This window comes from Antennarius striatus, chromosome 20 (genome assembly GCF_040054535.1).
Source record: "Antennarius striatus isolate MH-2024 chromosome 20, ASM4005453v1, whole genome shotgun sequence".
Classification (NCBI taxonomy): domain Eukaryota; kingdom Metazoa; phylum Chordata; class Actinopteri; order Lophiiformes; family Antennariidae; genus Antennarius; species Antennarius striatus.
In genome coordinates this window covers 5,088,538-5,111,289 of record NC_090795.1, presented here as the reverse complement: position 1 = coordinate 5,111,289, position 22,752 = coordinate 5,088,538, and the positions used below count along the sequence as shown (strand labels likewise).

General features: G+C 41.5%; 1 protein-coding gene across 1 annotated transcript in view; it reads right to left on the bottom strand.

The window, feature by feature from the left end:
• ptprn2 (protein tyrosine phosphatase receptor type N2) overlaps positions 1-22,752 on the bottom strand; it is a 108,706-nt gene that overhangs the window by 59,755 nt on the left and 26,199 nt on the right. The window contains exons 6-10 of the mRNA XM_068304330.1: positions 22,389-22,685; positions 22,115-22,155; positions 21,202-21,623; positions 17,020-17,106; positions 12,037-12,116 (exon numbers count right to left, since the gene is read on the bottom strand). Coding sequence (XP_068160431.1) covers positions 12,037-12,116; positions 17,020-17,106; positions 21,202-21,623; positions 22,115-22,155; positions 22,389-22,685 — 927 coding nt within the window. The remainder of the gene's footprint in view (positions 1-12,036; positions 12,117-17,019; positions 17,107-21,201; positions 21,624-22,114; positions 22,156-22,388; positions 22,686-22,752) is intronic.

Sequence of the window (22,752 nt, the reverse complement as noted above, 5' to 3'; positions counted from 1 at the left end):
GCACATGTTTTTTATTGCTTTTAGAAAGACGACTTAACGATGGAAATAAAAAAATAAAAAACATGTTGGAATAAAGTACAAAAGAAAGTTGTCATGATGCTTGGTGCTGGTAAGGTGGTGTCCCTTGAACAGAGTAGTGTAAAGCGAGTGTTTTTTTGCCGCATGAACCAGCATTCACCTGCATGGAGCCAGTCTGTTCACTAGGAGCTGTAATCACAATCTCACACCAACGGGAGCAACCACGCTTCATTATGTCGCCAAACGACACTTTAACATGCTGGGATTGAGCAATCAACCTTCTGAGAAGCAAGAGTAACCTTTGACAGGTGTGCCAAAAATTAGACTGTTTTTGAGGAAGAATCAGATAAAGAGGAACACATTTTCTTTCCCACTCAACAGAACCCTGAGGGATGTAAACGTGATGACTCACATGTCTTGTTGAAATTTGGATTAGGGTTTAATTTAATTAAAAGTCACTGTCAGGCTTTGGTGGAGGTATGCGCTCATTGGAGTGCCCTTTTGGATTGTCATATGTTATAATGGGATTATTATACAAATCCTTGGCTCAACACTGACTCGTCGGTCTACGGGTGGCCATTAATTCTGTGTAACCTGTGTGTGTTAACCACATCGTGGATCCAATGCTACCTAATACATACACTGCTATCTGTACTTCTGAAAAATCTAATATTTCACATTAATATTCTGCTACCTGGCTTTCCGAACGTGTTCAATGGTTTGAAAATTCAATACTTATGTAGGGATACCAAAAAAATTTGTTGAGTGCTAATTTGCAGACTGCAATAAATCAGTTACTTAATACTCACAAACATAATAATGACTGCAATTTCTAAATCTGAGGTAATTTCGCCGCAAAAATATTTTACTCCACCCTCCTGAGCCTTCCACCGGCCGACGTGGAAATAATTACTTCCAAGTTTACTCTGCTGCCATTAATTAAAAAAAAATTCTTTGGGCAAAATGACAGTAAAATTCAAGCTTAATCTCCATTAACAGTATTTATGGTAACATTTTATGGTTTAGCTCCAACTCAAATCACACTGTTGCACTTCCAATCAATGATTGTGCTTATAAATGCAAAAAATGGAGTTTAAGATAAAGTGGAGGCAAAAAAAATCAAAACATTCTTATGCCATAAAAACATACAGAATGTTTGATCTAATGCTGGGTCAAGATAGTAGTGAAATACTCGCTGTATTTCGGTTCAGGCTCTCTTCAGGCCACAGCTGTGCATTGCACTGTACATGCCAATTAGGAATATAGACATCCACCTGCAGAGTTCAGTCACTCCAGCAGGTTTACAGTCAGCGGGGGGTCATGCGTTTTGTATGACAAGATGTTCAGAAGCTGCATGTAAATACAGCTGCACGGTGGGATTATTTTGGCATTCATGTACAGCCAACATCGGGAGTGAAGACACCCGGACAGTGCGTTATTTACACTTTTTTTTTCCTTTATAGCTGTGCCGTTTCATGTGTTAAAAAAAAACTCCAAGGCAACAACAACCCCATTTTTCTTGCAAACCATAACATCAAAATCCACATGAAGAGGAAGCCAGTGGCTCTGATTTCCCTTAATTATTGATAACGCTGAGCTGCAGAGACGCCAAAATCTGTACAACAGGTTAAAAAAAAAGGAAGAAAGACTGGTCCGTATGAACAATCGCATATAGACACATACAAAGGAAGAGAAAATTGAACATCTGTCTTTTTTTGTTTCGTGCCAAAGAAAGCTGGAACTGCACCTGGACATGAATTATGGAGAAGCACTTGGATGAGGAGGAGGGAAGAAAGGGAAGAGATGAAGAGAGGTGAATGAAAATTAAGGAGAGAATGGCATAGATCCTCCATCTGGAGACACTCAGGGTGGCTCTACTGGGTCAGATCACAGCCAGTAGCTGCCAATAAGGACAAACACTGTCATGTAATGTGTTACATGTTACAGAGAAAACACAGCGATCAATAATAGTCGTATAAATTTGTTTAAAAAAATAATGACATAAAAACAGGAAGCTCTTTCCGCAAATGTTCGAAGGAGGAACTACAAAAGCAAAGAGAGCTTTGAAGATGGAAAGCCTGAAATGTCACCTACTCCCTTTGAAGCTCCCCAGCTCCCTTTGTTTCTCTACACTTGTAGCTCACAGAACCGCTGCATTCAGGACCCAACGTAGCGCAGATGCACCATTAGAACAAACCTTCCCACACACACACACACACACACACACACACACACACACACACACACACACACACACACACACACACACACACACACACACACACACACACACACACACACACACACACACACACACACACACACACACACACACACACACACACACAAACCTGTGGCGAACAGCACAGACAATCACACACTGTAGATACATGGAACACACACCTGGAGAGATGACGTTGGGCAGCTAATGAATGGCCATGCTTTTGTCTGGTGTTATAACACTCCTATGTAGCATCTGCTGACACTTTTTTCTCTTAGTCTTTATCTTGAACCGCGATATTGGAAGTTTTTTGCAGTTCTGGGTCCAGTTTGACAGCTGGTTCAGAAAAGAATTAACCCAATCCTTTCCGCTTCTCGGCTGTGAGGAACACAAACTTCTTTATTTCAAGAATGAGATCAAGAATGATAAATACATATTGTGATGATCATTTTTCACCTATTAAAAGGAAATTTATTCTTTTATTAATAAAAAAAACCCCCATCAGCACATTATCAAAGGATGAAAAATAATCCCTGGTTGCAGTTTTCATAAAGATTTGATAAACTTCAAGATGGAAAAACATTTTTCTGTCACATAAAATGAAGATAATCCACCTCCAGAGTTCTTAAGGGTTGATGATCAATACTAATTACCTCCTTAGACAATTTCATTCACACTGAGTGATTTCAGTCCGGCGGCGGTCAGAATGAGCACAACAAAGACGTAGTTTGACGAGTTGAGAAGTAACGTGGGATCGTGGGAGTTGTCATCGTTTAATAACCACCACTCTCAAATAAATATCTGACATGTCCACAGTTCCATCTTCATTCCCTGATGTGTTGCTTAGTGCCACAAAACAACTTAACAGTTCAAACTGAAATCCAGTGATACTAAAAAAAGCAAAAACATTCAGGTGCAAGGAAAAAAATTGAAATGAAAGTATGAAGAAAAAAAATTGAAGTAGGAGGATTTTAGTTTTTTATTCTTGATTGGATCTTTTTCAGTGGCAAACATTTGTTTCAGTGCCAATCAAACTTTTTTAAATTCAAGTGCTTCATTGCCAATGTTCCTTTTCTTGTGGCTTGTGTGATTTCCAATTCCAGCAATGAATTTCAATGCCAGACTTCACTGTCACTGTTCTACTGTAGATTCATGCCAAATGAACCACAACACTACCTTGAATACAACTCGTTTTTCCTGGCTCTTGTCATTACAGGCAAGAATTTCAGTAATGCAGGTAAAAGCTATAGATAAACAAACAGTTCTTTTTAAATATGTTACATTCCATACCTTAAAGGATTTATTGTGTGAAAGTCTGGAATACATTCAATGACATAGAGAAATCTAAGTTACTCTAAAAGCCTCAATGTTGCACCTATGAAACAAAAGGACAAAGACTTTTTTCGAGGAGAGAATTAGAATGCAAATATTAACTTGTTGATAATAATAATATACTCTAACAAGTCCTATTGACACATAACTATCTATAATGTTGCATTACACTGTGTTTTTTTTTTCTTCACAAAACAAATACTCATTTATGAGAAATATGAAGTATTACAGATTTATGTGCAGTATAAATAATATTCTCTAGTTTGGATGAATTTGTAATTGAAAAAACAAACAGGGATATAACGCCTGCAACTTTTCCATGAGGCAGAAACCATCAGAGGTTTTCAGTTCATTATAAGTTTTTCTTTTATTGGATTATGAGTCATAGCAGGAAATGGGGAGAAGCTCATTTACATAGCTGTTCATATCTGCTGCCTCATAAAGTAGCATCTATTGAGTGTACAAACCACTGGGTATTCAACAAACACAATGCACAAGTGCCCGCTGTTCTCGACGTGAGGGCCATCATCGTATGGTCTCTCGCTTGGAGTAGCATTCACTCTGGTACAGGCACAGAAGATGAAGGGATGGGAGGTGTGGAAATGAAGGGCGGAGGGGTTGGGGGTAGTGTTGGTGGTGGAAGAGATGAAGCAGAGGTTGGATTTTCTGCTCAAAACCGTGCTTGAGTCTGCAGCGCTGAAAATGCATTTTTCAGCTCATCCACTTAAAAAAAATAAAGAAATCACTAAGAAGAAATAAAAGATATGGATTCCAAACATAGCAAGTTAAAAACACAGATGTTTGACAAATTCAGATAAACTAATCATTATTATAACCTTGTGGCCATTTTGTCACTTGTTAAAACATAAAGTTGGTGTGTCATTGACGACAATGAACAAGCTTGAAGTTGAAAATAGATTTTCAGAATTATCCTTCACTTAATGTAATAAATTCCATTTGATGCTGGAAAAAACATTTTCAATGGGAATGTGTGTTTATGACTATTCCAATATACAACATATTTAAAAATAAATGTATGAATGTGCTTAAAAGGAATATATTGACACGTTTTAATTAAAAGCCACAAATGTCAGACTTACGGCAGCACAAGAGTAAAATCATACTTGGATTCACCTCAGAAAAACCAAAGAGTATACAGTAGTAGTAGATGTAAAATTACATTTTTCTTAGTATGCAAATAAGGAAATATGTAGACCTTATGCAGTGTTCTGCATAGTTACATACATGTGATGATGCTGCATAACAAGCGTATACATTAAAAGATGCAGTGTCACTTATGGTCTTAATCCAGGACTCTACAAACATATTTGTAACCATGTCAGAAGCTGTATTTAATCCAAACCTGTTTCACGACATAAAACATGTCGATTCAATTCAAAAATGAGGAAGTACCTTAATGCCACAGCATCATGCCACGACACTCTTCCAATTGAAAGATAATGCTACATTCATTTTTAATCCTACTCATTCTCATTTCACTGCTTTTCATCCAATGAAACAAATTCTCCACTGAAACAATGCATATTCAATTTTTGTTTACGAACTCCGGGTCTCTCCGGGTGTTGGGGAATGGTTGCTCCGTTTTTCCAATCTGCGTTGTGTTTCACCCCCAACTCATTAATCTCCCTCCATTCGCTGATAGCTTCGTTTCGTCCACTAGAAATCGCTTTCAATTATTCATGCCTATTTTCCACAAATACCTTGGAGATGGAATTAGCAAACAAACAATGCCAGGCGACACTAATCCTCGTCTACAGCAAAGATCCTTTAATGCACTGGAGATCTGGCCGGCTGTTGACAGGCACCTGTTACTGTCTTCGGCTGCTTCGCAACAGCAATGTTGACACAGTAAATATGTTTACAGGAAGAGTGCAGCCCTGACCCTACACTGAGGTGCAGGGATAATACTGAGGTAACGCAGAAAGGAATAACTATGTGCAGAAGAGCATGGAGAAGGAGCAACAACAGGAGAAACGCAACTGGAAAGGATAAACGGGATAAACAAGATAAAGGGAAGAGTAACACACAAACTGATCCATCGGTTGGAACATTCATGGCTTCTCAACACAACAGCAAATGTTTCCACACCACACCTCTTCTCTGCAAGACGAGCACAAAGAGTCAGCGGCTGACGAAAGCTCACCTTCCGGTCCAGGGACGATGATAAAAACCAGATATTTTGTTCATTTCCCGATGTCAGAATGCCCTGTTAAAACCTTTTGAATAGCTGCCTTTGACAATTCTATTTTTTTTCTGCCTGGAGGCACAAGAAGCGACAGCAGAAAAAAAAACTCCAAAAGGTGACCTTGGAATTAAAAAGACATCAGACAACCTGGTAAAAAAAGTTTCCAGGAAAACAAAGCAAAAAAAAAATTTAGCGGCTTTCTGTGACCGACACAACTCTATGGTTATCTAGCACTCATACACACGCACAGGCACACACACACACAGATGCATGCATGCGTGCAGTGCATACATTTGGGTTTACCTATTGCGACAAGCCAGCGAAAGATTTTGAGATCAACAATGCATAAATGTTAAGGAAGACAGAAAAGTGAGATGTGTCATATCAAATAAGCATCGTTGTGGGTTTGTGTTTGTATGTATGTGTGTATGTGTTTGTGTGTATGTGTGTGTGTGCCCTCTAGCAGATGGGAATATGCAAGGGAGCCTGGCAGGGTACTACAGAGACTGAAAGAAGATAGTGAGGCTGACGGTTTAGAGTGAGAGTCGGGCTTGTGGCTGGATGGTACACTTTCTCAACACAAACACACACACACACACACACACACACACACACACACACACACACACACGCACGCACACACAGAGCTAGGGGCAACGGAGGAGAAGAGACGGAGGAAGACTTTGATCACCGAACTGAGCACATTCGAGCACTCAACCGGAGAGGGCAGTCGGTGATGAGGAGAGAGGAGAGTGCCCAGGGAGAGCAGGAGAGGGGAGAGGAGGTGGTTGGGAGAGGGGGTGGCAGGGGTAGAGAGGAGGACGGGAGGAGGTATGGGGTTGTTTTCTGACCTCTACGCTCATTGATACAGATATTGAGGCAGGAACGCATCACCAGGCATCCGACACAGACTCTGTTGCTGAGCTGCATTAGAAAAAAATAAAATAAAACAAAAAATCTCTCGAAATGTTTGATGGTGCAAACCCACGCTGACAAAACTAATTTCATTTTAGTTGCGGGAAAAAGAACGTCCGGACACAAGCACGTTCGCAATGGCAATCGCATTCAGAGAATTTAATTCAGGCTTATTTCCTCAGCCTCTGGTGGCTCGCCGACTTCCAAACGGTAAATATTACAATATCAAGCACAAACCCTGCACACAATCGTGTTGCATAGGAATCCATGCGGATTATATTATCTTTACAAACAGTCTGCGTCCGAAAACAGGTAGCTACGGCACTAGAGATCCATCCTCCACGCCTGAGATGCAGGTGGATAAACCATTGTGCTGTTTGCAAAGAGAGCAGGTAATTATCTTTGGCATTTTGACAAGTGTTTGCCAGAGTGAAGGTCAACTCTGTCTGCGTGGGAGATCTATGCTAATCTGCTCAGCTGGAAAAGACTACCACTCGCCACTCAAATTGTAGCTTTGCAACACCATGCAGCAGCAGCTACCGTATTTTAACTTTAGAGATGTCTGCATGGGAGTGTGTCTAGGAGAGGGAGTGTGTGCCTGCAAGCAGATCAGAGAGACGATCAGACCTTCCCACAGAGGAGGGAGGATGAACAGAGTCAGGGTAGACAGACAGAGACAAATGGAGTAAGACAGAGAGGAAATCCAGTTATATTTAAGCAGGCTGTTTCTGTTTTTATAAAAGAAGTGTAGACATGGTATGGACAGAGCACATCTCAAGTCTATTCCATCTATTTTCATGCAACTGTCCAGAAATGTGTAGGAAAATAACAGGGGAAGGAACTGGAATTTGAAAAAAACTGAAAAATGAAAGAGGGTTATGCTTCTTCGATGTGGAAAAAAAGACACGACAGAGCCGGGCTGAAGACGAGGATGAAACCCTCCTCATAGTAATTAATTCATGAACACACATCAATGATATCTTTACTTTGGGTTTTCCATGAGGTTTGACGGGTGCAACGACACCTGGGGGGGGAGGGGGGATTCACGTCACCAACCTTGATCCACCCAACTCCCAATAATCATGGGAGTTGGGGTTTATACAAATTCACATTTTCCTTAGTTGATTTCCTGAACATTGAATGCAACTTTGAACGCTCACAGTGATGCCTACCCCCCCACCCATCCCAAATGAACAAGCGATTTTCAGTAGCAGCCAGATAGGCGTGAGCAGTAGCAGGAACATGGGGGCAGACATTGTCTATGTCCACATCTCTGCGTGTCTCCCCCGGGTGACAGCCATGTGTCAGGGTCTCTGCTCTCTGGTCCAGATGGCCCAGGCAGTTGCTCCCAAGGTCCCCAGGCTCCCAGCGCTCATTGACCAGGGCTGGGGTTCTCACGGCCTGGGGGCCCACGGGCTCATTGCTGTGGCCTGGCCTCTGGGGCCTTTGGGGCCTCTGAGGGGCTCCGGGGTCGCCCAGCCGTGACAGCCAAAACAATAGGAGTGTCCTCATCCAGTTCCCATCCACCACCTACCAGTCAACTTAACACACACAAACACACACCCTCACCGCGGTGTTTGGCCCGGCCATTCTTGACCACAGTTGGGAGACAGTGGTTGAGTCACTGATTTCAATACCAAACACTGACACAACCTGCTGACCAATGAAACTATTATATAACCACCCACCTGAAATAGTCATTACTAAGCTGGAAAATAGTGTATTTATTAAAAGAGGTAAATTACAGATGTGTCACAATCCTGATAGATGATCCATTAAATCACACCTACATAATAAACAAACAGAACCTGTTTGTACGGATGCTGGTGTGGATATAAATACAGTTATTATAAACGTACATGATGTGACCCAAGGATTTACAGGATAGCATTGACAGGCCCCCTTTGGCTGGAGTGTGAAATAATAATGACAGGACAAGACTGGACTGGTTCTCACTGTGGAAACAAGTCCTGCTTTTGTGTTACTGGAAAAAAAAAAAAAAACGTCAGACACCCTCATTTCTGAAAAGAAAATGGGGTAAAAAGGAGCAAGGATCTGCCCCCCCCCCCATTTCTTCACATCTGCACCAAAATTTAAAGGATTCCTTCCTGACCAAAGGGAAATTAAAAACATTAAGTTTCATGGAAATCTGTTGAGTTTTTTGAGTAATCCTGCTAAAAACCAACCAAACAAACAATCTTACCTACATACCAACCATCCAATCAATGCACACAATTGCCAACATCACCTCCTTGGTTGGTGGTGAAGGTAATTAAAGATAAAAACTTTCTGCTACACATAAATCCTCCTACTCACTGTACAGTGCACAAATATGCAAGTGGAAACAGGAAGCGGATCAAATCTATCATCAGCTACAGAATATCACTTCACAGTAAAGAAAAAAAAACAACCCTTGCAGATCCAATTTCCCCCGTCTGAGGTGATTTACATGTTTAGAAATCACATCGCGATTGAGCGTTAGCAAGAAGGTAAAAAATAAAAAAAAGGAGTTTTAAACAACACATCTCAACATTGGTTTTAACAGCTTGGCTGCTACTTCATCAAATATTGAATAAATCATTTTCTTGGCACAGCATGAACACAGCTGCAAAAAAAAAAAAAAGAGGAAAAAATTGCACACAAACATGCACACATCCGTAACGTGCGCACCAACGCGGACACACAGAATGCCTTGTAGTTTTGATAAAGCGGCAGCTTTCTCTTTTGTTTTGCAGCCGAGTAGGGATTAGGCAGTGCAGGTCTTTGTGCCGCGGTTTTCCAGTTGAGCAGAACACAAGAGCCTCTACCTCCACTAATACAGTCAGACCTCCCAGCAGGCCTTTCACCACACAGCCGCTAAGAACCTGCTGCCCAAAAGATGCTTTTCAATGAGTTATCAAATCTCTTCTATACTGTCCATGCCTTTCAAGCCAGTCTCTTTGTCTATTCCTTGTCTATTGAACACATCACATAGAAATGATGGGCAGATAGACGGACAGCCGACTGTAGCAGAGCCATGTTAACCTCCTTCAGATGCTGCAGAGTACAGTCAAGGTAATGTCAGGAAAAGTTTAGTCAAAATCTGCACTGCAAGCACACAGTGTAGCAAACTAACCACAGATATATGTACATATGCAGTAGCTTTCTAAAAGAAATATAAGAGACCCATTTCATTTTTAATAAAGTTTATTGATTGAGACCTTTCTATGTTTGACATTTGATCATTGATTATTAACTGATTAACTATTCACCCATGTTAGTAAGACATCCCTGCATTGCTTCACAATTACAAATGTCACAACAAAGACTTTGACCAAGAGGTCTCATTTTTATTTCCTTACATCGACTTCTCATCAAATTGCAGGAAAATGGGGATTGTTTTTTTTAAAGTCACAGTCGCTTATATTAATTTATGAATTTAATGTTGCCTGGTTTGTTTTATTTAATTTGTTGTCTTTTATTGAGACTGGTTTGTGACTTCTGTACGATGCAAATATAGTTATCAATGAAAAATGTTGTTATTGTAACAGATTTTCTGACTTTATGCAGCGTTTTATCCCTTTTTTTGGTTTTGTAGTTTAATGGCTCCTACCGAGCATGCTGTGCTGGCTCTCAGCAGCAGGTTGAGCATAGAATACAGCAGGGGTTTTGATGAGTTCATTAAGGAGACCGTGTCATTTATGCACAGTCACACATAAGGCAATGGTCAGCCAGGATTACCCAGGTGGCCGCTGCATGTGGGTGTCAGTACAATTTTCAGATTCCTTAAACCGTGCTGCTGCTGCTACTGCGTAGCCTGGTAACCAAATTGAAATCGCTATGCCATGGTGCATTCAATGTATTCACTACATTGTCATGTATGCATATTTGGAGTTGGACTGTTGTAATAGAAGAATTTAAAACACTGAAATGTGCGAGATCTGCAGTCACATCACATCATTTTAACACCAGGAGGATTGTGGGAAATCCACTTTACCTCACACTGCGGTGGAAATAGAAGAGAAAGCAAGATACACACGGGTATATGTGATGAAGCCCTATCAGAATTTGATCTAAGGTTTCAGTTCCACGACTCACAGTCATTTGTGAGTGAACGATAACACAAAGGAATCGGAAGCATTAGCAGTTTGATGAGATCCTTCTGTCGCCTTTAACAAATCACTATTCAGGTGGGCCGTGTTCATAATTCATCAACACGGGTCAGGCTGATGATGATGTTGACTTAACATTTGCTCTGACATTTCAGCCGGGCTCACGCCTGTCATTAGCTCTCGCCACACGCTACAACATCAAAGTCAGTAGCACGAGATAGGAAGCGGCAAAGAGATGAAGTAGAATAGGGATAGAGAGGACAAAGAAGAAAGGAGGATATTGTGCAGCAAAAATATTACAGCAAGTGGAAGAGGTAAACCCGCTTTTTATTATTGTTGAGTATTGACTTTTTTGATCATTTTGTTGAAAATGACAAAAGTGGGGTGATGGTAACAAACATAGAGATACACACTAATCCAACAAGCACACACATGGGAAAAAAATAACACTCAAAACCACTGAACCGAAGCTCAACCTTTTCTTGCGGTAAATCTGTATCATCAGCCATCATCCGGCACATCCCTAATAGGAAAAGAGTTGGTGCCAAAAATTGTCGCTGCGCTGAAAAACTGGAGCAGCAACACATTTCGGCCAATAACAACACCTCCGTGTTGATTCCACTGGGGTGATATTGGATGATATTGACTGTTGGGAGCATTGCAGTGGTTCTCAAAGTCATTTCCGACCAAAGCAAGGACATCAACACACATCCAGCAGAGCATCACGCACACAATGACACCAACGCCGGGCAGATCGGAGTGCAGACAATGAACAGGGGAGCGGAGGGAGCAGCATACTGACAGCTCTCCATCAGTCGACATCAACACGTACCCTAACACACACCGGAGAGGGGGTACTAAGTGACTGGCCAGTGCAAACCTGTTTAAACCAGTCAGGTTGGGTACAAAACGAGACCAACGTAGCTATTCTGTACGCTAGGTATGAGTGTGTGTGTGTGTGTGTGTGTGGACAGAGTGTGGTGTGTAGACAGTAAACTCATCATCCCAGTAACTGATGGCGATCTGTCATTGCACTGTTGTTGATAATCTTCGGGACGGGGTTTTGTCTGAGCAAGATGAACACGAGCCTATCTACTGTATCTGAAGAAACTAATCTATGTTCTCATTTACTGAAACACAGACGGTGATGGAGCGGTCCGGCGAGCGAAACTGAGGCAAAGGTTGTAATGAAGGTTGTCAAACAGAATCGTGGCGTGATAGGTGATCCGAGAAGTAGTAAAAACTGCTCGTACCTGCAACTTGAACCAGATCTGCGGTGGTCACGTTCCTGGGGTTGTGGCCGATTCTGAAAGTCAACGCCGGACCCAAGACGCTGAAGGAAAAACAGCAAAAGACAGAAAGGAATGAATGGTCGCATTTCATGGAACACGTTGACATTTTGGGGGATGCGCTTAGTTGTTTTTAGCTGGAGAAGATCAGTAATGCTCATATATGTAGGCAAAGCTGAAGACAGGAGTCCTTTCTCTTAACCTGGCTTAAAAACTGTAAGGGGGACAAGAACCAGTGTAGCTTTTTGAGCTTTGTCTACACAAACACGCTTGCTTTAATCATTCAGCTGTCAACTCATGTTTTAATACAAACCGCAATATATGCATGTGAATGCAACCCAAATGCTATTTTATTCCTCATGCCAATATTCTTCCACCTGAAAGGAAGCAGTCCAATGAACTCCAGCGGTAGTATGTTGGACTAAGTATTGGGAAATGTGGGTGATATGCTAAGACTATTAGAGATCACGTTAAGTAAGTTGAAGACTATATTACAGCTGGACACCTGGGTGCTTTGTTTTTTTGTCACCCACAGTGACCTGCCTGCACCAGTGTGCTGAGATTCTACTCCGTCTGGTCAGGAGTCAGCAAAATAGACTTCCCTCCTTGGAGCAGAATAAATATCTCAGGTCCCTGAGGTTGGCCATGAAATAAAATCTAACAACCCCATCAGACTCTGTAACAACTCCCAGTAGTGATGGGAAAAACAGGGTGTTTAACTGTGAAATCTGAAGCAAAGAAGAAATCATACTCATGTCTACTGTAATCTCCTGAAATCCCATATGAAAGGAAATTGTAGAAGCTGGAGAGAGAGGATAAAAAACAAACAAACAGAGACTTCTGGGGAGGGCTGTCTTTCAAAAACGGGTTTCGACAAGGCAACAACAAGAATGACATCCCCCCCGTGAAAGACGAAGACCCTGTTGGGGCCAATCAGCAGCAAATGTGGCACCTCATTTTGAATTGTAATTATAGTTCCCCAATGGGCCAATCAGGATAATTCAGAATGCTTGAATGCAATGACATCATTTTTCTCAACTTTTCTTAAACAAAGAGTCAACCAAGTTGTAGGAAAATCATCTTAGGTTGATTTTTAGAACGTAAATGTACAACAAATCTGTCTATTTTAAAGCGTTTTCTAGAATCGGTTTAATATTTATTTCAGATTTTAGACATATTGTATTTCCATTAAAGGTATCCACTGATTACCATTCATTTAGCTTCAAGCAGACTTTGTGGCTAGGCAGTAGATTTTAGGTGTAGAAAAAGACATTACATTAAACTGTTTGGCTTCAAGAAGTTTTGCATAACTGAAAGTGTCCTCTAATAGATTTTCATAAATGGAAATGAATGGGAGTTAATAGCTGCAGAGAACATACATAATATGGAGCTGCATAAACAGATTTTTTCACCACTTTGCCCAAGCTGAAACAAGCTGTAAACACAAAATTTACATCCCATCAATTTATGAAGCTGTCAGCTGCAAAATTATCCTTCGTTTGCGGTCATGTTTTTGTCCAAAAGTCTCTCTTTTAGCTCAATTTCTGGTCCCCATTAACTGAGGGAAGTATATGGCCCCCATTTGAGGCTGTTTCAAAACTTTTTTTACTTCGTAATTATTAAATCTTTAAAGCTAAATAATTTTTTAACATGTTAACAATGGATTTAATGAGGTACATGTTGGGGATATTCTTTTATTCAAACCAAACCATCACTATATAACAATATTTCAACGGTTCAGTCCTGATACACACACACACACACACACACACACACACACACACACACACACACACACACACACACACACACACACACACACACACACACCTCTGCAGAGTGTGTAACAGAGAGCGAGATTCATCAGACTGCTGGAGCGCCCCGACCCAGACCAGCTCACCATCGGTCAGCCGCTACACAAACAGCTACACTCACTTGGCCAGGGGCAATATATGAGCCAATACCGCCAGACAGATGGAGTCAACCATGCACCGATGCCTTTGCGAACATGATCACACACATACACCCACACACATATCTAAAAAAAAAAAAAAAAGGATGTCCCTCTCTAGTGGCTTCACCTGGGTTGTTAGCTCTTGTAAATGTCAGTATTTCCACAATCTTTACCCCCTGCCTCTGTTCTCCTTGGCTAAATGTATTCTACCAGAGATGCATCTCCAATTGAACTGATGCGCACAAACCCCTTTTAAATCCATTGGGGGGGAAAAAGTGCATCACCACAGTTGGGGAGATGAAGTTAGGAGAGATAAGTTATCTGGAAGACTTCACTCTGTTTCCCGTGTTATCGGATGCGTTCGCTTGGACTTCTTATTAACTCTGCTGTTGGGACGCCATGAGTGTGCATGTGCAATCTTTTTGGCGGGATGTCGCCTTGTGTTGGTTTGCCTGCACAGACTGTGTGTGAGGATGTACTTGTGAGTGTGCATCCCACTCCCCCTAGTGTTTCTGACGAGCAAAACACTTACGTCATCTGGAAAAAGGGCTCGTATCATCTGCAGCTATTTCAAATCCTTTTTTGAAAAGGGGAACTTCTGCACTGATTGCTACAGCAGCAGGATCAAACATAACCGCATGTTGTGTGTGGAAACATATTCCGCCTCGCCATCTCATGTTTTCTGAATTCCTTCATGCCTCACCTGTTGGCATATTTTGGTAACTCCTCTCGGGGGGGGTCATCAGATCGAATGACAATCTCGTACTCATATTCACACAGAGGTTTTCGGGCCACACAGCAAGACGCACAATAGGATTGCATCATGTCCTCTGTTAAAGCTATTTCTAAATAGAAATGCTTTCATTACCCAGGAAAAGGAATGGGAACAGGGATAAACAAGTCTAACAATGAGTGCATCATCTGCATTTGTCTCCTGGATTGAATACCATTATCAATTGGAGCTGTAATATAGTGTGGAGGCTTCATTTAAGGCATCTGTTGGTCGCTTTTACACTGACTTTACAGCGTTAATGCACTGTGATCAAGGCTCTATGCAGCATTGGTAAAAAGTATATTTCCCCACATATTCTATTCAAATATTCCTTTTTCTAGCTACTTTATGATTAAAACTAACCACAAAAATATAGTACATGGTTCTCTGCATTTATTCGACAGCTATAGCTAGCAGCAACCTTTAAGATTGAGATTTTGCACACATAATTTACAACACGCAGGAAAAAGAAATGAAAGCAAGGGTAGTAGAGGAAGACAATAACCAAAAGAATATGTGACTAAAGTAGTTAAATAAATGGATTAAAGGCCTGCAGAATAGAAGATAATTAAAAAACTCAGTTCTGACCGACTAGGATGCCCCTCAGGACCCTTTACTGACTGCACCTCTCTTCTGGTAGGAGTCTTTCTATCTATTCTTGATTACTGTATTTTACAGAAGCTGAATTTTGTGGTGATATGGATCATGGCATATTGAGCTGCGGCAATTCAAAATGTCAGATTTGACATATTCAAAAGTATTGAGCTACATTCTATAAGAAAAAAAACCATTACTGAAGTTTTCTTAATAGTTTCTCTTTGATAACCATCAAACTCATTATGCTTCAAATGTGAATTCCTAATTCTTAAGTTCTGATAACATGAATGCTATTATAATCAAGTGTTTCACTGCAATTGTCGTAAGTTTTAAGTAGAGTTGTCATGACAACACGAAATAGTATAAAATCATTTTCATGGCTGTGTGTTAAGTTTTAAGACACAAAATGTTTCAATTCCGATGCACCTTTTTCAATACAAGGCCAAGGTTCCTTTTCTCAAGTAGGGTTTTTTCAGAATTTAACATCACTGTTCCGTCACCATAAAAAGTTAAATACTTCTTTTTATACATATGCTTTGCTGATAAAAACTCTAATTTAACCTGAAATGAAATTTTGAATGAATTGAATGACTATTCATTGTGTTTTTAATTGGGTACTTTCACGACATCAAAGGAATACTTACTGGACATATAAATGATGCCACAATGTAGTAATGTCAGCGGCTATTCATCTGCATGTAGACAAGGATCTTTATGTGCATCAGGAGTGCATTCTGGATGATATGGAATGACAGCTGTAATAACCACATTAAGCCAATCAGTGCCGGCCGGCACGGTGACATATCCTGACATTGGTGCTTATCAAATATCGAACGTAGAGGTCGGAATGCTGCTTTTTTTAAGGTCACAGTATTTCAGTGTTTAACACTAGATGTTACAGTTCTGTCAGACAGTTTCTCCTCTCAGTAGCTAGAATACTCTGTAACTGTGTTGCATCACTGCAGTGTGCTGGCTTTAGTGTTCCCATGCTGCAGGTGTTACTGAACCACCCAGAGCTGTGAGGCTTGTCAGATCTTAGGTGAACCCATCTTCTTCTGCCTCCTACATGGTCTGACACTGAGCTGATGTCAGAACTCTGGTACGAGCTCAAACCGGTCTGGGTTCAAGGACAGTTCTTGTCCTCATTAATACATTAACGGACTACTTTATCTGGCTCCAGCTCTCCATCCACTCCTGCTTCCCTTTCTCTCTTTTCTCCTCTCTTTGCCTTTAACTGAGATTTGTTTGATGGCCTGACTGCTCTTTTCTTTTTGACGAGGCATACGGTGGCGAGGCATCGTTTTGAATACAGTGGAGACATCAGCGTTTGTCTGGAGGTAATTAGGCCTGATTTCTCTAGCCACAAAAAGTCAAACACTCCTAAAGGTCAGAAAAATAACAAACGTCTACAATCGGTGGCTGAGTGGCACAGCATTTACACACAAATGCTTTCTGTAGCATCTTTGCTATTTTCTAAAACACAAAATCCCCCAAAAAAGAACAATAATAGACATTTGAATGTTTTAAAAGGGGTAAGAATTTGTTTGATTTAATGCATGTCTTACGAAACACGATCCCCGATGATGCAAGTGTGAGTCTGGGATTTTTTTGGATGTGTACGTACGAAAGCTGGGTGAGATCCGTGGCGTGGAGGTTGAGCCCCCGCATGAGCCGCTCCATCAGGTCCTTGCTCTGGTCATTGGTGAGGGAGCTAAGGGAGACACACAGACAGCCGGGCGTCACCCTCGGAGGTTCACAACCAATATGAGATGCATCTCATCTAGAATTCTATTCAGGGAATTCTATTTTTTTTTTTAGGGAGATGCTGCAACAATTCATACCCACAAATGGGTCATTGCACATAGGCAGAAAGCTACGGTTGCCAGAATGGTTGCATCTGCACACAAGTACACACTCACAAACAGACACACAAGGCATGCAAGCACACAAACAAACATACAAAGACCCATGCCAAGGGAAAAGGGATCAGCTGCCTCTTCAGGCTTGGTAAATCACCCGCTTTTTTTTCCAGCAATGAGACAAACAATAAGGTGCAAATGGAACCTGCATGAGGTGTAATGGCTGCATCATATGGACGTGCCTTTCTCTCCCTTTCTATCCTTCTTTGTCTTTGCCCACATTGTTTTTTGTTCTTTTTTCTTTCGCTCCGTGCGTGTGGAGGCTCAGAGCAAAACACAAAGTACACAAACACGGGGCGCCACGCACGCTTCCTCACGGTGAGATGAGAATAATAAGGTGCAAATGGAATGGAGGTGAAGTGTAATGGTGGTCTGATAAAGCCATGCCTCATCTCAGCTCAGTCCGCGGCTGCTCTCTCACTCAGAGAGTAAATCGCCAAGGAAATAGACCAAACAAAGGCAATCTGCAGGCCAATGCGCTGGATGGAGAAAATGAGAAGGGCACGCGCACACACACACACATGCACGCACGCACACACACACACTCGCACACTGAGAGATCTACTTCAATGCTGATAGCTTAACCTGGAATCACTGAGAGTACCAGGTGACTGCGGAGTGACACGCACCAGACAGCCATGGATCATAATGAGACACTGTTCAAATTTTGTTACTATAACAGGGAAATGCGAAATGAACTGGGAACCAATTCCATGCAGCGATGGGTCCTGACTGGAACCGTTATCGTTTAAGTTTGCTTTTTTTAGGCCCTCAGCATCCTCTGAAGTCTTTCTGTCACTTGCAGCCTTCTCTGCTTGTAAATCTTGGCTATGCGGCTCTTGGGGATGGGGGTGGGGGTGGGGGGTTAAGGGAAGGATCTAGGTGTGACACCTTGCTGGTAACCTAACCCAGGATTCAAACTACCAGCCTTCTTCTATGACGTTACCACTGAGCCACCCGGCATCAATGTCTTCAACCCCACCCAACCCATTCGCCACTAATCAAAGTATATATTTTTATGACCCAACTCGCCTGACTTACCCAAACAATTGTGCACTAGTCTGGATATTTCCAAAAGAACAAGAACTACGTAATGTGATTGTAAATTACTGATGTGTGATATCTGTGCAGACCAGACCTGTTTCTCTATCTTCTTCTTTTTCTTTTTCTTTCTATAAACATATTTTAAAACATACCAAGATCATAGAGTATCTGGCAATGGGGCCCCTTCGGGCTCCTTCCTGGTAGTATGGATCTGTGGGAGTCTTTATAAGAGCATCGTCTGTGTGAGAAAACCTGAAAACATTTTATTCCCCGTCTCACCGCTTTGTTGCCGGCAACACCACTCCCTCCACCATCAAGGCTCTCTCAAGCCAGGTAGGAGGATAATTTGTGTATCGCCCTAAGATTTGGATCCACTCCAATATTAAATGGGTTTTTCGTTGGCTCATGCTGCACCTATGCCAGTAGGCTTCCATAATCTTACTGAAAAACATATAAACCAGACCAAAAACATGACCTCCTTGGCAGAGGTAACGATGTCAGATATGTTTTTGCTCAGCCTGCCTCTGACACCACAATATTGCAGCTCTTTTCAAACGGAACACAGATCGGTGTGGTGCGCACGGGGCCCTGATTCACTCTACCTTTGAGCGAGTGGGTGGCTCTTTTTTCTCTTTTTTGAAGGGTTTTGAAACTTAAAGATGCAGCGATAGAAATTCCAGACACGTTTCCATCCCTCTGCGGTAATTCTAGCAACTACAGAGTTGTGGGAGTGACTTGGTTGTTGATGCTAGCACTTCTCCCCTTGGGTTTCTCTTTCTGTCTCTTTCTCTTCTTTTCATACCTTCCCACCTCCTCCATTCCTCCCCTCCCCATTCCCTGCATCCCGCACTACGACCACTACAATGTCAGGAGCTGTCAGATAAGCAGGTTTGCGTCGCCTCACTGCAGGGAGCGCAGGAGCGGGGGATAACAACCATGCAATCAAGAGCTCTGCAGCAAATGCACCTCTATAGACCAACTATAGGTGTCCACTCAGTGGGATGAGGAGGAGGTGAAGATGTTTAATTTAGAAGGTGACTTATTACCTTTCCCTTCCACCTGATCAAATACGTTGTCTTTATATCTAGAGCTGCGTTTCCATATGTGTGTGGCAATAAGGCGACAGAGATGGTGCCTGTCGGACCTTTATGGACCTACATCTGTTGAATAGGTGAAGGACAACCCACTGACACCAGACTTGATAACGCTATAAAGGGATTTGCGAGGGGCCACAGGCACAGTTGATAGGAACTTATCTTTGCTGAGGCTGGGCTGACTGAGAGGTTAGAGCAAAGGAGAGAAAGTACTTGGCTACCCTTCCTGACAAAATATCATCATTAAAGCTATAATACGGCACAGTAATACCCACACACTAAGGGATTTATCATCCCCCTATTGTAATCAGGTGCAGCACACACTAAGGATTTCAAACTTGAGTATTCCGTCCCATAAAGACGTGAATATGTGGGCGGTTTTGACAGGGATTGCATCTCTTAAAGGCAGCTTTAAATAACCGAACAAAGCAGACACATGCTCGGTATTAAGGTATGCAGAATTGATTCTGCCTTGAAAGAGGTTCAACAGTGTGACTGACGACTGACGAGGGGAGCAATAAACTATAAGACGACGCTATGAGCTGTACAATCATCTCATTTGATAACAGGCACTTAAGAACTGAGAAAGCAGCATTTACAAGATTATTAGGGATGTTTTCTGCATGTAGGTTTTGTAAGAAAGGACTCAGGGGAAAACAAAGATATAGTAAACCAATCAAAAGCAAACCCCACAGTTAAAAGACTGCATCTATTACCTGAGCTACCACAGCCACAACTGTTCTTATTATTACAACTGTCCCTGAATTATGTGACAAGTCAGCTAATTACAGCTAAATATTGAATAAATTTATTTTGATTAGAAATAAATTGTCCGTTTCATTTAATTAAATACTTTGGAATTCAAAGGTCAAATTTCATGCAAATTTTTTCTTTCATATTGGGCTCATCTGCCTAAATTAAGAAAGTAAGTGATTGTGACTTATTACCTTTATGTACACCACTAAATACTAATATAATGACAAACACAGTGGTGCAGTGGGTAGCAAGAAGGTTCCAGGTTTGATTTCTTTCTGTACGGAGTTTGGATGTCCTCCCCGTGTCTGTGTGGGTTCTCTCCAGGTAATTTGTCTTCCACCTCCAAAAACATGCGGTTTAGGTGTCTATAGTGAGTGTGAGCATGAGCGGTTGTTTATCTTTCATGTGGCCCTGCAATGAACTGGCATCTTATCCTGGTTGTACCCTGCCTTTCGCCCACAGCCGGCTGGGATAGGCTCGAGCAGAAACGTGACCCACAAGGCGGATAGGAGGATGAAGACGAGACGATCGTCTCGTCGACAAGAAAATGGATTTATTCTGATGTTGAGTATGTCAGAATTCCCTTAGCTTTATATGAATAATAGAATATACTGATTTGATGTATCTTTATTCAAATATATGGACATCATCGGCCTTCTTTCATAACACACCATTTATACTATAACTCTTTATAATATAAACCCAATCCCTGGTGGAACCTTTATTGAATATTTACAAAACAACAGGAAAAATAAGACTGAAAAGCATGAAATATTAATGCATAAATACCTAAAACTCCTAAATGATTCTATCACTATTAGTTGGATTATTCTTTAGAATAAATTTAAATTGGGATGATCTGGTGTGAATAATCAGTTCAAACCGGTGGCAACTATGATGGCAATATTATTTGCATGCATCATTTGAAAAACACAAGTGTCTGTTTTCCTATTCTAGTATCAATATATTTAACTGCATCTGAGTTGTACTCACTCTGATCCGGTGATAATGTACCCAAAGTGTCTGTCCTTCCCTCTGCTGGAAAACTCTTTCACCCCCACGTGGACCAGCTGCGTTTTGACTCTCATGTCCTTCTGCGGCTCGTCTGGCTGCTTCTTCCCCTCCAGCCCTTGATGCCCCTGCATCCATCTCTGGACTTCTAAATCCACCTGAGCATCAGGTGCCTCTGCATCACTGACTAAATGTGAGGTGGAAGCTTCTTTTGCAGGGACTGTCTCAGTTTTCTCCTTCCACTGCTGGGCTATAGGGACTTGGGACTGCATCGTCCGACTTTGGACACTTTCCATCCCAACCATTTTTTGGAGGGAAGCTGGTGGACCGGCGTTGACCTTTGGGAAGTGACCGAAGGGCTCCAGGTTGAGGTAGTCCAGCAGTTTGGAGAAGAGGGCTGCATGCTGTGTTAAATCAAAGATTTCTCTTAAAAGAAAAAAAAAACATTTTGCTCTGCTTTTTGCCTATATAATTACATTTAATTTTCCCTTTCAAGAGAATTAATTATAAGTTATAAAGGAAATTCAATTAACACCTTGAATATAAAGATAAATTCTAGACGTTTATCATTGAAAAGGTATGTGCTGCTTTCATTCTTAGATTTAAATGTCTCTCTGCTGCTCCAAGGTCTAATGACGTCCATTCCCCTGACAAAGTGACAAGATGCATTCAGTGGCTACACTTATTTCCACAAAAGAGTCACAGCATCATGTGAAACTCCTTTAAATGCTTTTAAAGTTCCTGTCGTGAATTCGCTTTCAAGTTGACATAATTTAACTGCAAATGTGGGTGTGAGCAACTTTCAAATCATTCCTATTTGAAGAAGGTGAGTCTGGAGATGTTGTGCTCCCAGAAAAACCAATTTGTTGGGTGAACAGAGTAATTTTACAATCACCTTGTCAACAGGCTTTTTGTCTGCATCATCTATTTCTTGGCCTGGAAAAAAAACAACAACAAAATGTATGAGCAAATTGTGTGAAAATTCAAGTTTCTTTAGCTCATTAGAAATAAGGACCAGTTGTAACCCTAAAATCCAAAACTCAAAATATACATGAAAGGGTTTTCCTGACCTTATTATTGAAACATTTATATGTTTAGAACGTTAAGTGCTATTATATATGGCAGACAATAAACACGAGTAAAATAACATATTTTTGGTTTTTACACACCTTGTTGTTTTGTTCTCATTACATCTTTCCGATTTAGATCTTGCTCTTTCTCTGAATTCAGATGCTGGATTTGATTCATTTGCATGGCTGCCAGTGGCTTCCTGTCGCCCTCCATGTTCCCCCCGGGGGCAGCGGCTCCTGGTCCTGGCTTGGCCCCAACTACTGACTGGTCCCCGTGTACCTCCTGCAGTGCTCCTGTGATGACTTCAGCCAAATGGTCCAGGTCTTTCCCCATCAAAGACTCCATGTTGATGCTGTGCCTTCCCAGCTGGTTCACTATATTCTGAATGAATCGCTCTGGACAGGAAAATAAGCAAACAAAATGTAAAAATCCAACTAAAAGAAATAATATTATGGTGTAAAT